This window comes from Rissa tridactyla, chromosome 5 (genome assembly GCF_028500815.1).
Source record: "Rissa tridactyla isolate bRisTri1 chromosome 5, bRisTri1.patW.cur.20221130, whole genome shotgun sequence".
Lineage (NCBI taxonomy): Eukaryota > Metazoa > Chordata > Aves > Charadriiformes > Laridae > Rissa > Rissa tridactyla.
In genome coordinates this window covers 71,155,266-71,168,926 of record NC_071470.1, presented here as the reverse complement: position 1 = coordinate 71,168,926, position 13,661 = coordinate 71,155,266, and the positions used below count along the sequence as shown (strand labels likewise).

At 42.2% G+C, this 13,661-nt stretch overlaps 1 protein-coding gene across 12 annotated transcripts in view; it reads left to right on the top strand.

Annotated features, from left to right (window-relative positions):
* Positions 1 to 13,661, top strand: part of RNF150 (ring finger protein 150) — a 156,148-nt gene that overhangs the window by 113,146 nt on the left and 29,341 nt on the right. For all 12 annotated transcript variants that reach the window (XM_054201964.1, XM_054201965.1, XM_054201962.1 and 9 more), the window contains 2 exons: positions 3,243 to 3,339; positions 9,482 to 9,692. In XM_054201964.1, coding sequence (XP_054057939.1) covers positions 3,243 to 3,339; positions 9,482 to 9,692 — 308 coding nt within the window. The remainder of the gene's footprint in view (positions 1 to 3,242; positions 3,340 to 9,481; positions 9,693 to 13,661) is intronic.

Sequence of the window (13,661 nt, the reverse complement as noted above, 5' to 3'; positions counted from 1 at the left end):
TGCAGTTGATCTTTTCACATCTTTGTCATACCATGTGACAGTGAAATACTGCCGTTGCTTTCTCGTCTTACTTTGTGCTGACCCTTATTTTGCCTGATTTTGGATGATAAACTTATCAGGACATCAAACAATTCAAAATTTGTTGAAAGCCATAAGCATGTATATAGTGCTGTAGCTAATAAGGAATAAAATAAACTTTCAAATCCAAATCTGCAAGGCCAGCCATCTCACTTCTCTGCACAAATGTTTACATGTTCAAAAATAGATATTATGAGCATTCTAATTGTATAATGCAGTACAAAAATTTGAAAATGCAAATCTTCATCTGATGTTCAGTAACATTCCATTTTTCGGTAGATTTCTGTCAAATAATCAAGTTCCTTCTGTTGTACATATTAAATCTGAAATTAATAGAGCCATAATACACTGTGCTAATTTAGTATTGAGAAGTGCAAAGTGACATGATCTGTCATTTATTTAAATTACTCAGCATTGGTAGGATTTATTTTAGAATATTGTTTTTTGAAGCCAACTTTAGGAACACTAAACTTCAGTTTTTAAAGTCTTTTAAGGCATGAAAGTTGCAAGCTTTTGGTGATTAACAAACATTATGAAATGCTGTAATATGAACCACAGCTTGACTGAGGCTTGCAAAGCTTCAACTTGAAAACAAAAGGAGGCTTTCTAGTCTATGATAAAATGGCTTGATAGAAGTTACGTATTTTTTTTTATCCAAAACAGATTTTGCAAATCTGTTTTTTTCTTCAAGGGAATAATAAGTCTCTCAGATTTTGTAAATGTACTGATTATTTTGGCATAAATGTGCTTCAGATGTTTGCAGTTAAACATCCTTCTTTATGATTTTGAGTATATAATTAAAGAAAAGCAATCACTATTGAGAATTTCATAGTTATTTCAAATGGCTGAAAAGCAAGTCATTGACTTTTTGGTACCCTCTGTGAATTAACACACCCAAGGAATTCTGTTGGTTAGACTTCTAAGGGTAAAATTACATATGCCTGAGGACTGTATCTTTATGCTTTCACCTGTTGAGAATGCTTGCCTCATGATGTGCTGAACACGTCCCTCCCGACATAAAAGGAAGGAGGAATTATGCAGGACGGAGACCGAAATTTGGTGCATTGTGTTTTTATCTAGTAAGACTAGTCTTGTTTGGAAGGGGGGTTGTGAACTTCAGTAGCCTTCGTAAAGCAGTGGTTTAAACTTCCAATATCACGATACTTCATTTGCGTTAATCATGTTGACATACAGGATCAGATGAGGTTTGACAAAGTTTGGTATTGCAGCCAACTGATGTAATTAGACTAGGTCGAACTTCCAAGAACAGATTTGCCCTTTCCCATAGTTGTGCGAAGTCAGACCAAGTAGAGGAATGCGGTAATTTGCCATGGAGCTTTGTTTCACAAAGGACCTGTTTCTTCTAGAAGTAATGAGAAAAAAAAACATCACAGTGAGAAGAATAAGATTCTGAGATTTCACACAGTTTTGGCTTTGAATTTCTAGCGTTATTTAGGACTGAAGCCAGCTAGTAAGCCAGCCAGCTAGTATGTGGGCTGATATGTTAGTAAGAGCCAGGGTTGCAAATTGATATTGATGAAAGTGCACCTCAATATCTTCCATCAAGTTGAAAAGCCGTGTGTATCTTCTTGTGCGAGAGAGGCAGCAACACAGTACACCAGCCAACCCATTCAGCTGAATACGTACCACTTAAATATTTAAAATTATTTTGGTGCATTAAGTGATTCTTAAGTGATTAAGTGGTGCATTAAGTGAGAAGAGAAGACTGAGAGGGGTTCTCATTGATGCTTATAAATATCTAAAGGGCAGGTGTCAAGAGGATGGGGCAGACACTTCAGTGGTACCCAGGAACAGGATAAGGGGCAACGAGCACCTGGGGCAGTGGCAGCACAGGCAAAGGCAGGCTGGGGACTACTCAAATGTAGAAGCTGAAGCAGACTGAAACGTGACTTTCAGGCTCTGCCAAGTAGAATGTGGGACACCTGTTGCAAGCCTTAGAAAGGAAATTTAGAACTGATCTATGTGGTGTTTCAAAACAAGCAAATTAGTCTTCAAGACTGTATATCGAGCCTCATATTTCAGAATTAAATACTCTCTTCCAATTTTAAGTTATTATTGTATCAGGCAGTTGGACTAAGGTCTCTTCTAACTGAACTGTTCTATTCTAGTCAATTAATTATGAAAAAGATTTTTAGGAAGGCAAATCAACTTTCAGTTTCCTAGATGCCAGTATAATTTCTGAGGCTGTGTACATGGTCGGAAACTTTCCTCCTTTTCTTCAGAAGGAGTGGGGCTGAACAAACTTCGCTGCCTTGGGCTGAGTCCTCACTGCTCTGCTCGGCCCACTTAACAGCATTGCTTAAATCCCGAGCCCCACATTCCGGTGTTTTATAACATTTGTCCTGTATAACCACAGGGTAACAGAATACGTTCACAAGAGAAAATACAGTCTGTCAGTCAGGTACACATACTGAATATCTCTATGTTCAATCTCAGTTTGTGTCAGGCGAAACTAGGCAAGAAGCTTTCAGTTCCTTCACCTGGATAATGTCTAAGAAAACTGGCCCCCAGCAGCCACAGGGCTCAGGTAGTTGCTTAGTGGTCACTTCAGACCGAGCACAGGATTGGCAAAAACCCCTTCAGGGCTGGAATTGTTTAGGAGCTCACGCTGATGGGCAACTTCTATAGAGCAGGAAAGTCAGGGAGAATGTTCTAAAAAGCGGCATCCTGGTTTTTTCCATTTAAATAAAAAGTAGCATTATTTTTTTTTAATTCACTTTATTTCCTTATGCCTAAAAATACCAGACCCCCACTGGCTTCACATTTAGATTATGTGTAATCATGTTTGTCTGTAGAACCATCACGAAACACTAATGTGATTTTTACCTTTACCAGCAAGCAGGTTTTGTTTACTGGCAGCCTTTAACATTTAAAGAATATGGGTTTTGCTGATGCATTTTTGTGTATTTTTCCTAATTCTGTGATTATGTACATGTCTTTTCCAGACTGAGTTGAGTAGCACTGTGCTTGAAATGCTGCAGAAATAATGTTAGCCTTGTGCACATAGGATATAGTTTTGCAGTCCTTGCAGAGGTCACATTTGAAATACTCTCACTTTACTGGATTCAGAAGAAGCATCTGGTATTAAGTGTTAAATTGGGCTGTGGTGGATTTGAATTAAAATATCCTGTTTTTCATTGCAGGCATCTTTTCCACAAGTCCTGCGTAGACCCCTGGCTGTTAGACCATCGTACCTGCCCAATGTGTAAAATGAATATTCTAAAAGCTCTAGGGATCCCGGTAAGCACTCGCAGAGCAGCCGCTTGGGGCAGAAGGGGAACACCAGCCACTTGGATGTATTCCCAGCCCTTTGCCTGTCTGTTCTCATCCTCCTCTTCTTGCCATGTTATTGATTTATTCATTGATTTATTAAGGGGAGAACAAGCTGAAATCTTTGACTCTACCTTTCTCCTGCACCCTACTTTTATTAGCAAGGAAGAGTGTCTGTATGGGGGTCAGTTGGGTGTTGGGATTTGTGGCTCTGGTTGCTTGCTATGTGGAGCAGAGGATTGTTTACTGGTGTTCCGGTGGATCTATAGATTCTTTCAAATGGCTTTTGTTTGTGTTTTAAATCGGAACTGGATTTATTTTTTTAATCACGCTCTTAATTCAAATCTCAAAGCAGAAGGTCTGCAAATAAAATTTTCCCTGCTATACTAGTTGAGGACAACTAATTGCTCATTCTGGGGAGCCAGATCTTTTTTCTGTCAGATTTCTCTTAAAAGGGTATCTGTAGCAAGCTCTGTACTCCTAATTCCAATTAGGGAACCTTTCTCCCAGTAACTAAGTGTGTGGCGGACCACATGACATATTAAGAAATTGTTAAGCTCTTTGTTATTTGGAACATTCAGATGTGGTTAGAAGCTGCCAAAGCAATTGATCTTTTTAAGTTGCATGTTTACATTCATATAGTGCATGTCCTGGCTGCCATACAGTTTATGAACCGCAGGGGCTTCTCCAGGAAGAAGTGAGTCACTTTCTCACACCGTGCGAGGCTTGCCATGTGATAGTGAAGTTCAATACCGAAACACCACTGGTCCGTGTGTTAACAGGTGCTGTAAATATCCTCCCCAGTTACAGATGGTGACATGCCAGCTCACATATGAAAGAGCTATATAAAGTAAAATAGCTCATGTGTACATATTAGGGGAGATGATGCAGCCATTCCCCAAGAGTTCGTCTTTATGGAGACTAGGAAGCCAAGCAGGTTGCTGCAGAAGAGCTTCCGTAGCAAGTGATGAAGTATTTTTTTACTGGAGTAGGCAGATATGGTAATTTTTCCCCAGGTTCCATGTCTCAGTTCACAGGCCTGCCAGTGAGCAGTTACCCAGGATTTTGACACTTCTTCTCCCTACCCAGTATATTGTTCCATGGCTTTCTCCTTCACCATGCAGGACCACACGATTTCTGCGTTCTCACTGGTCCATTCCCATTTTCACCGAAGCACTTCATTAACATGCTCTTCATCCAGATTCATATTCAGGAGATATCGACAAATCAGACCTCCACTTTTTGGAGGCCTGTGGTTAGATATTAAGGTCTTTCCGGAAAGTTGAGTACTGCCTGATAGTATTTACATCCCGAATAGAGCTCTCACTGACTACACTGACAGCTGCTGAAGGCTCAGCGTGTCCACAGGCTGTCTGAGGCTGGCTACCTCGAGGGGAAGGGATAACACACCCAGAGGCCATGTGTAAAGGTTTTGGTTTACATGACTGGCTTTTACTATATATGAACAGCTCTGTAATGGCAAGTATAGGACCTAATTGCCAGGAATAATTAAAAGAGCCATTCAGTTTCCTCAGCCATCGTTTCTCTTCTCTCAGCTCCCTCTCTCATTCTCTCTGTACTGCGTAGCAGAAGGGGGATCCATTCTGCTCCTTGCACTGAGGGTTTTCTGCATGGAGCTTCTGTGGAAATAATTGTACTGGGCATGTAATTAAAGATACTGCTGTAACCAACATAAACGACTGGGTCAAAATGAGATTTCAGACTCAGCCTTAGTGCTGGTCTATCTTAACACTAAAAATCAAGTGCTTGGATGTTAATGGTCCACTGGCAAAGTTTGTTTAGGGGATTTTATTGTATGAATTCCTGTAAAAATCTCCCTAGATTGTCTAAGACAACAAACTGAAAACAGCCCGCTCCATCATTTGGAGGAAGCGTACTGGCTCCCACTAGCACGGATCATCAGTTAGGTTCATGAAGGGCGAGCGGCATGGTAGAGCCTTACCCCTCGAGGTGACTTACAGTGGGAGCTGTTGTCCATGGGAACTGGGAGCAGATGGTAGCCTTCGTGTCAGGGGTTTCCTCTGGCTGACAGCAAAGGGAGTGGGAGTCTGAGAGCGTCTGGTAGCTTGGGGGTTAAGTATTCTTATACTGCTGTCAGTTGCTCCTCTTCCTCTGTTTTTTCTGCCTTCTCTCTCTAAAATATGTCTCAGCTCCTGACTCTCCCTGTCCTACCTCATCCCCTTTCCTGCTTCTCCTCTGCGTAACCCCTCCTGCCCAGCCTTTGTCCTTTTGAGCTCCTGCCCTGGTGTCACTGCTCATGCTCCCTGCTCAGCTCACAGGACGCGTTCTCCACCCATCCAGAAATTATGTGTCCTCACCCTTCTCGCTGCCCAGCACCAGCTGGGGGCAACCCAGGGTGAGCATCGGTCCTGTGGGGGGCTTTCTGGTGCCACCGTGAGCTTCCCGGCATCACGCAAAGCTCTTTGTAGAGTGTGGTTGTCAGTCCCGAATAAGCCACCAGCCTCTGTCAGCACACATGAAGTGATATTTCCAGAGGCTCATAACTTAGCCAGACGTCAGTAGGCTCTTGTGGGAAAGGACATTTCCCTGGAAGAAGCTGTAAAGCTCTAGGGCTTCTCAGTGAGAGGTGGCAAACATTTCTGTAGAGTGGATAAAGCAAAATGCCATTCCCTAATCATAATCTTGAATCTTACTGAGCCATTTTAGCTGAAATTTCCACACACAGGAAAGCAGCCTTAGGCAGGCAGCAGTCTCTGATGGGAGACTTGAGCGCAAATTTGCCAAAGTCCTTTTGCAGACTTTTACAATGGAAGGAATGAGGAAATCTTACCATAGGCAGGGATAATATGTTGGGTTTTTTTTCATGCCAGCTGCATTTTTGTCCTATGGTTGTTATTAAAGAGCTGGCTCGTGTGACAGCGGATATATTGTGCTTCATCTAGCAGGAAGACTCAGGATTGTTCAGGAGATGGTTGGTTAAAACCCAAATATCTAAATGTTTCAATTCAGTTCACATCTAAACTCTCCATTTACTTTGTAACAGAGACTTCAAATATTATCTGCCCTAAAACCAGATTGCCCAGGCTGCTGTGAGGCACCAAAATGACTGCACTCATTTTCACGGTAGCTGAGCACCCCGACATCTGCACTTTTCACCGTGGCTCTCTGCAGCTACAGAGGAGTATTAACTAGCTATCTATCAGCAAATGGTTGGTGTAACCTTTTCCACTGTGTCTTTGCTGATGAATTCAGCTCAGACTGTTACCTCTTTCGGCTGTAATATTTGAGTGAAAGTGTCTTTCACTTTCAAAAAGCTACATTGCTATTGGCATGATCGTATCGCGTAAAATAGTTTCCCCTCTGCTTCTCCCCCTTTTCTGCAAATATCTGCTGGATGTGCAGACAGCTGCATTTTTGGCAGCAGATTGGGTGACTTGAAGCTATTCACTAAGAGCCTTAGCCAAGCCCTCAGAAGTCAATACAAAGCCTTCCCTTGACTTTAGTGGAATTGTGCCCTCAAAGCACTTACATGCAGGGAATGAGTGAAACCAATATAATTAAACTTAGCAAATGTATCTGGGTCACTCTGACAGCAAAAGCCATAATGTATTTTTTTCGATCAGTGTTTCATATCATTAGTTTTATAGTATGCTGCTTAGTTTGGGGTATTTTTTCCAACTAAAATGATTCAGGAGGAAAGGGATTAATTGTATCGACCATTGCTATTTTTGCATCTTTAATGTTTGGTTTGGCTTTCAATTATAATCCCCCATTTTTAAAGGTTTAAAAGTTAAAAAAAAAAAAAACAAGCCCATTCTAGGAATAACTGGAATCAGAGCAAAGGACAGACAACTGACCCCCTGAAAAAAATTTGAAATGGTTTTTTCCAGAGTAGAAAAGAAAAAAAACGGCTTTTTTTCTTTAAGATACACTGCCATCAAAGCCAAATTTCAGTTAAAAATGAAATTCTGAAAGCATTTGTTATAACTACTAAGGGTAAGGGAAAGAGTGATAGATCTAAGGAATAATTTTGCATCCAAGTCCTACAGATAAATGATTGGTATTTCACTTAGAAAAGCACAGGTTCAGTGAGTTTCATTAAAACCTGGTATAGCCGAATGTGCCTTTATCCTGGTTCTGAGGAGCTCTCGCTGCTTGTGGATTAGGCTGGAGCCAGACAACAGCAATTCTAATTTTCACCCCAAACTTCAGTTTGTGGATACAAGTCACCTGAGGATTGTTTAAAATGCCTGCCTTTTTCATCAGGAACATTTGTGAAAAAATATTTATGAGGTGGCAACAATCAGACAGGAAATATATGGGAAAAAAGAAAACATGCTAAATTCCTGGTTCTGCAAAAAAATGTAAGCATATGGTAACCTTTTATGACTGAGTTCAAAGGGATTACTCCTGTGCTTAAAGCTAAGCCTCTGTTTAAGCCCTCACTGTATCATATTTTGCTTAGTTTCTAGGTGCCTGCTGTTGGAGATAGGCAGTCAGTGAGATTTTCAAAACTGCCTTAACAAGTGAGACAACTAAGCATAGCAAAAATCAGATCCGTGCAGCAGAGTACATCTCCTCTGACTTTAGCCATCCGGACGTTGGATTTCCAGTCTAGCAGCTTAAGCCCCATCTCTGCTTAGTGCTGAGCAGTGGGAAGGCAGAGGGGGCAATTCATACCGCTTGCCTTAGGGTGGCATGAATCACATAGAGACATTGACTCCAACCGCTGAAGTTAGAGGAAAACCTAAGTGACTGATCCCGATTAGCTGTGTGACTTCTGGACAATAAAGATACATGGGAACAACTTACCTTCACGTTTCCTAACTTAACAAGGTATCTGCGTAATTACAGCTCAACCTTGCTACGTCCCTTTGTCATTTTGGAAGCTTTGCACCCTGAAAAACAGCATCCTCATTTCTGATTTAGCCTTGTTTTTGTTACAATATGTTAAAACTTCAAAACCCAGTTCTTGGAATAGTTATGCAAACAATTTTTCTCCATGCCTTGGGGAGAACTACCCCTGGTTCTATAGGCAAATGGTACAAGAATCTATTTCTTCTCAGAGGAAAAAGCGCTTTTTTACTCGCGTGTTTGTCACCAACGTTTATGGGGAGCTCCATAGAAATCACTGCTGTATGAACGAGAGCATCTTGCTTAAAACAGGCCCAGAGAAATCAAGGGTAGAAAATAGCCTTGGATATAGCGTCTCTGGACAAACAATCCTCTTTGGTGCCCAATGCCCACTTGAAGTCTCAGTGCTCTTCGTGAACAGGCGCTGAATGCTAAGGATACTGCGCGAAAGGTAGGCACCGCAGCCCCCTCTCATTGCTTCCCTGGAAGGTCAATGGAAAGCTTGAAGAGCTCAGCTCGTTCTGGAGGTGTTGGTGCGTTCACTATGTAACTGCAAGAGAGAAGTGCCTAAATACCCCAGAACTGGATTCCGTCCTTGGTCTCTCTGAATTAGAAAGCAAGAAAGGCTATTAATTGAATCATACTCTTCAAATACACATTATTACTTGTGTCTTTCTTTTCTCATAATTTTATTTTGTAGGAAATATAGCATCAATTCTAGCTATTAGCTATATGATGTTGAAAGACTTGTCTGATAAACAGCTTTAGCTTCTATTTTTTGCACCTCACACATAGATGCACCCCCACAGGCAGTTCCCTTGAGTTCCTATTCCTGAAAGCTCTGATATTGACTCTATAAAATGTATATTTAGGGAAAAGATAGTCATTGCCCTTCAGCTACTGTCTCTGTTTACATTTTTAATCTGACTCAGCAATCTGCCTATATCAAGCAGATCATATCAATAAGTGAGTTACCTTTTTTTTTTTTTTAATATGCACTCTCCCAAACACTTTAAAAAGTATAAATAAGAACATTTAGAGATTGTAGGTGACACGGTTTAATACTGACTATTTCCAATGCATACTTTGGGTCTCTCTTGCAACAGATTGTATAAAGAATGTACATGAAAACAAACAAACTGTGCATGTTTATTCATCATATGTTGCCATTTTCAGTACTGAAAGAAAGTGGAAACAACCCTAAAGAAGTGGGAACGGGTAAATTAAGTCTTTTTATCAGGTAAAAGCTCAGTTTTCTTCTTTTTCTTCGCACTAGCCAAATGCAGATTGCATGGATGATATACCTCCAGACTTGGAAGCGTCCATAGGAGGACCGCCAACCAACCAGATAACAGGAGCCAGCGATATAACAGTGAACGAGAGCTCTGTAGCCCTGGATCCCCCGGTGCGGACTGTGGGAGTACTACAAGTCATCCAAGACGTAGACTCCTTTCCCCAGGTTGGGGAGGGGAACTTCACAACAGGCAGTAAGTTCCTCTTTCTGGCAGAATTTGCACTGAAATAAATGTTTAGAAACCCGAATCACAAACCAATCTCTAGTGTGGGGAAACATGGCCTTTGAAGGCTTTTTCACTGGAGCAATGGCCTTACTTTAAGCCCAGCGGAAATCTACAGGGTAAGTAAATTTAAGCATCATGTTGTTCTGCTGTACGCAAACACTTCCATCCTGGGTGCAAATCAGTGTGTTGACTAGAAAACTGTGATTGGAGTCCCCTGTGTGGACAGAACAAGCTATTTCAGTCAACACTAAACAATATAAACTTACAGTTGTCTTCAGATTGATTGTTTATAGTAAGTGATCGCATTCACCACGATAACCTGTCATGTATCACCTGGATTCTTTGTGAAGCAAATTAGTGCATGTTTTTTGGCCTGTCTTTCCTCACTGGGCTACCTGTTAGCATGTGGAAGTTATTCTTTTGGGCTTATAAAATAAATAGTGAACACAGCAACCACTTTTACTGACTTCAGTCAAGAGAAAAAGAATGTTGAATTCTGGTTTTGCCTTTCCTTTATCTTTTTACATCAGGTGAAGCTCATGTGGTTATTCAATCGTACTTGACCTTCTCATTTCAGAAGGACTGATGGTCAGAGTTCATGTACTTGAAAACCTGAGCGTAGTGAAATAACGCTGACAATTTGTACAAAAAGAGAATTTTGGATGTTTTCAATGTGTTTAGTTTTCACTTGTTTAAGGGGCACCATTTGAACCAGTAACTCTCAAAAAATCTGCACGTGTCTCTGTTCCTGAAAATGATGTTCTTTGTTGAAAACCTACTTCTGACAGCTTAAAAAGAATGTTGTCAGATGTTTTGAGTGAGGATTGTACTAATCTAAAATGCTTATTTTTAGGTAAAATAGCAGATCAGTAGAAAATACATATCTGTTGGTGTATTGGTATTGACAGGACTATTGTAGAAAATCATCAGATATACTTGAAGGGAGGTAGAAGAATGTGATAAAATATAGGTTTGCATATGGAGTCAGTATAGGTCCTGGAAAAAAGTTATACATTTTCAATCATTTCTAGGTACTACTCTGGGCCTGGGCGTGAAAAAGAAGGCAAGTAATAATATGATGTGTAAAAGGTAGGAGAGAGATGAGGGGACTAGGCTGAAATGATTTTACATTAGTCTCCTTACTCTGTGAAGAGACTTGATAATCACATTTTCCCTCATATTGCAGACAGTGTCGTGGCAGTGAAAGTAACTTCTGGAAATGCTGGACTTGCGACTTTAGCGACAAGTGACCCAGCAGTGGATTTTTAAGATCTCTCTTTGTGGATTAGGTACTGGCTTCAGGTTTGGTCCTTTTACAGTCTAAGTCCTGGGTCCAGCAAGTGGTGAGCAGCAAAGGTATAGGCCCAGCTGTCATCTGTGGCCAGCCCGTCAGCTGGTGGCATACAACTTTCTCAAGCCTCCTTGAGTGCTGGCAAGAGCTGTTCAAAATGAGATGTTATTTTGTTCCTTCCAGTAATTGTTTTTAAATGCATTTGAGGCTGATTTAAACCATGAAGGAAAGATTTTGCTTCATGGTACCACAATGCGACTAAAGACTGGGCTGTACCCTCTTAATGCTCCTGAAGCGAGTAGCTCCCCTGGCAGATAATTATCTTTGTCCCGCTGTTCTTTACAAGGTCCGCTATTGAAGTTGGGAAGGAGGGCTGTGGTGTGCCCTTTACACCCACAGCTGCATGGCACATGCTGAGAGGAGCCAGCAGCCTGGTGCAAAGCCCAGCGCTAGGGGTAGTCCGTGCTTTTCATCCCAGGATTTTGGCACAACAAGAAGCAGTTCTTCTGGTTTGTCATCGGGGGTAACAATAGTGTTGAGGCAGCCAGGGAGCACAAGAGCTCGGTAACTCTCCAGCCACTCTCTTCCCTTCCAGTTTTGTTTCTAGAGTCTGTGGAAGGATCAGTGTCAGTCCAAACACATTTGTTCTTCATTTTCCAAGTTGCCAGCCAAGTGACCGGGTGAAAAACTTGCTCTGAGCCAGCAGAGTACTGCCGAGATGCTTTGTTTTGCCTCTGTGCCATCTGGTTTTGCCCTTACTTTTAGTGACATTGGGCAATAGTCACTAATGCCAGGCAATCCTGGGGGCTGACAGCAGAGCCCATGGACAAGGGACTCGCGCCAAGACCAGTGGTCAGTCCAGGCACACGGGTAATGAGTCAGCAAACCGTGGAGCTTCAGGAGATCTCCATCACCTGAAGAGGCTGGCCACATGGTCTGGGGAAGGACTGTGAAAAAGGGGGTTTCCCTGGTTATTTGAGAGAGAGAGGGAGAAGAAAGCAGGGAGAGGAAACTTGTGGATGGCCTGAGCTCTGTGAAAGTTGTGAGCCTCACGTCATCACAGGAGCAGCTGGGACCCGCTGCCTAAAACAGAACTTTCCCATTATTTTGTGAAGAAAGAGGAGTCCTGAGAAAAGCTCAAAGGAGCTTAGGAGCTTCCAGACCCTGGTGTGTGCCTGCCTACACTGTGCCTGTCACACACAGCCACTCAGGTAACTCTGGTTTAATGCTTGGTTAGCTGTTGTCACTCACCCATCATTGATAGGTTGACATGAATCTTCATCTGGATTTCTCGTCTCAAAGTGGAATACAATACTTGAATATTAGTCAGCGGTAGGCAGGTGTGCAAGTCTACGTGCTGTCATCATCACATCCAAAGTAGTCCAGTTTGCAGTAGTTCCCAGAAACAGTGCCGTTTGGTCCCTTTTTGCATGAGACCTGCAGCAAAGAGGTCTTTGGTTGGGAGTTAGGAGCTGAGTTCTGTCAGTGATGGGTATTAGTCCCTCCAGCTGCCTTACGTGGATTTGGGGTGTTCAGGTTCTCTGAAAGGTAGGACTTAGCATCTTTGGCAGCCTGAACTCTTAAGCCAGTGAAAGGGGAACATCCAGCACCACTGTATAGTTGTGGTGTGAAACCAAATGCTAACTAAATCAGAGAGCAACTGTAGGTTAAGTAACTGGGTCATAGCTGTCATATAGATGGGGCTTTATAGGCATTGTGTCTGTTTATTGTATTCAGGCATTGTATTTTTCATTTCCAGAATCCTCAATAGTTACACAACTGCCAGAGCTTGCTGAGTGTGTCCTTTCTGTGAACTAGTCTGCCTGGGAATTTGTGAGCGATGACGCTGATTGCTCCTAGGAATCTTTGCTGAAGTTGCTAAGTTCTGGCCTCTTTATATAGCATTAGTGACGGGAGCATACTCTAAGGCTGAATTTGTGCTAGAAGTTTTTCTTCCTCTTGATATTGAATCTGTGCAGACTGCCTCCAGTGCAGTCTTGACATGGCACGCTGTACCCAGCACCACGAGTCCTGCATCCCTCCTTATTCCTGGCAAAGTTCAGTGGTTGAGGAGGTAAAGGACTTGCCGCCTTCTTTCCACCCACTTCTGCAATGCTTTTTGCTTAATTGTTGTTACATCCTTTTTATTTGTTGATTAATCATTCTGGTATTGTTGTCGTGTTTTGGGTTTAATTTCCCTTTCTGAGTTTCCAGTGCGTATTCAGAGCCAGAAGAGCTCCCACAGTGTGTCTGGAGGGAGGATATTTCCAGAGTACTGTTCACATCGGCTGAAATCCTGTCTCTATTGAAATCTGGTGGCAAACCTCCCATTTACTTCAGTGGGGCCAGATTTTCATTTCTGGAACTCAACCAGCGCTTTTCTTTTTATTTCCGTGTGTATGCTCAGCAGACGTTTCCTTGCTCTCCCTCCCTTTTTCTCCCCATGCTCCTGAATAGATAATGTCTTCCGTGGGACCCTTAGCGACATGGTGTACTGTGAACATCTGGATGGGACTTCATTTGGAGGCCCATCCCTAGGGTTCCTTGCTAAACCAAGCGTCTCCTGTGCAGTAGGACTGAGCGCTTAAAAATGGACCAGCGGTTTCTCTCAGCTGGCTTCTACCAAGCCTTCATCATGTCCCTTG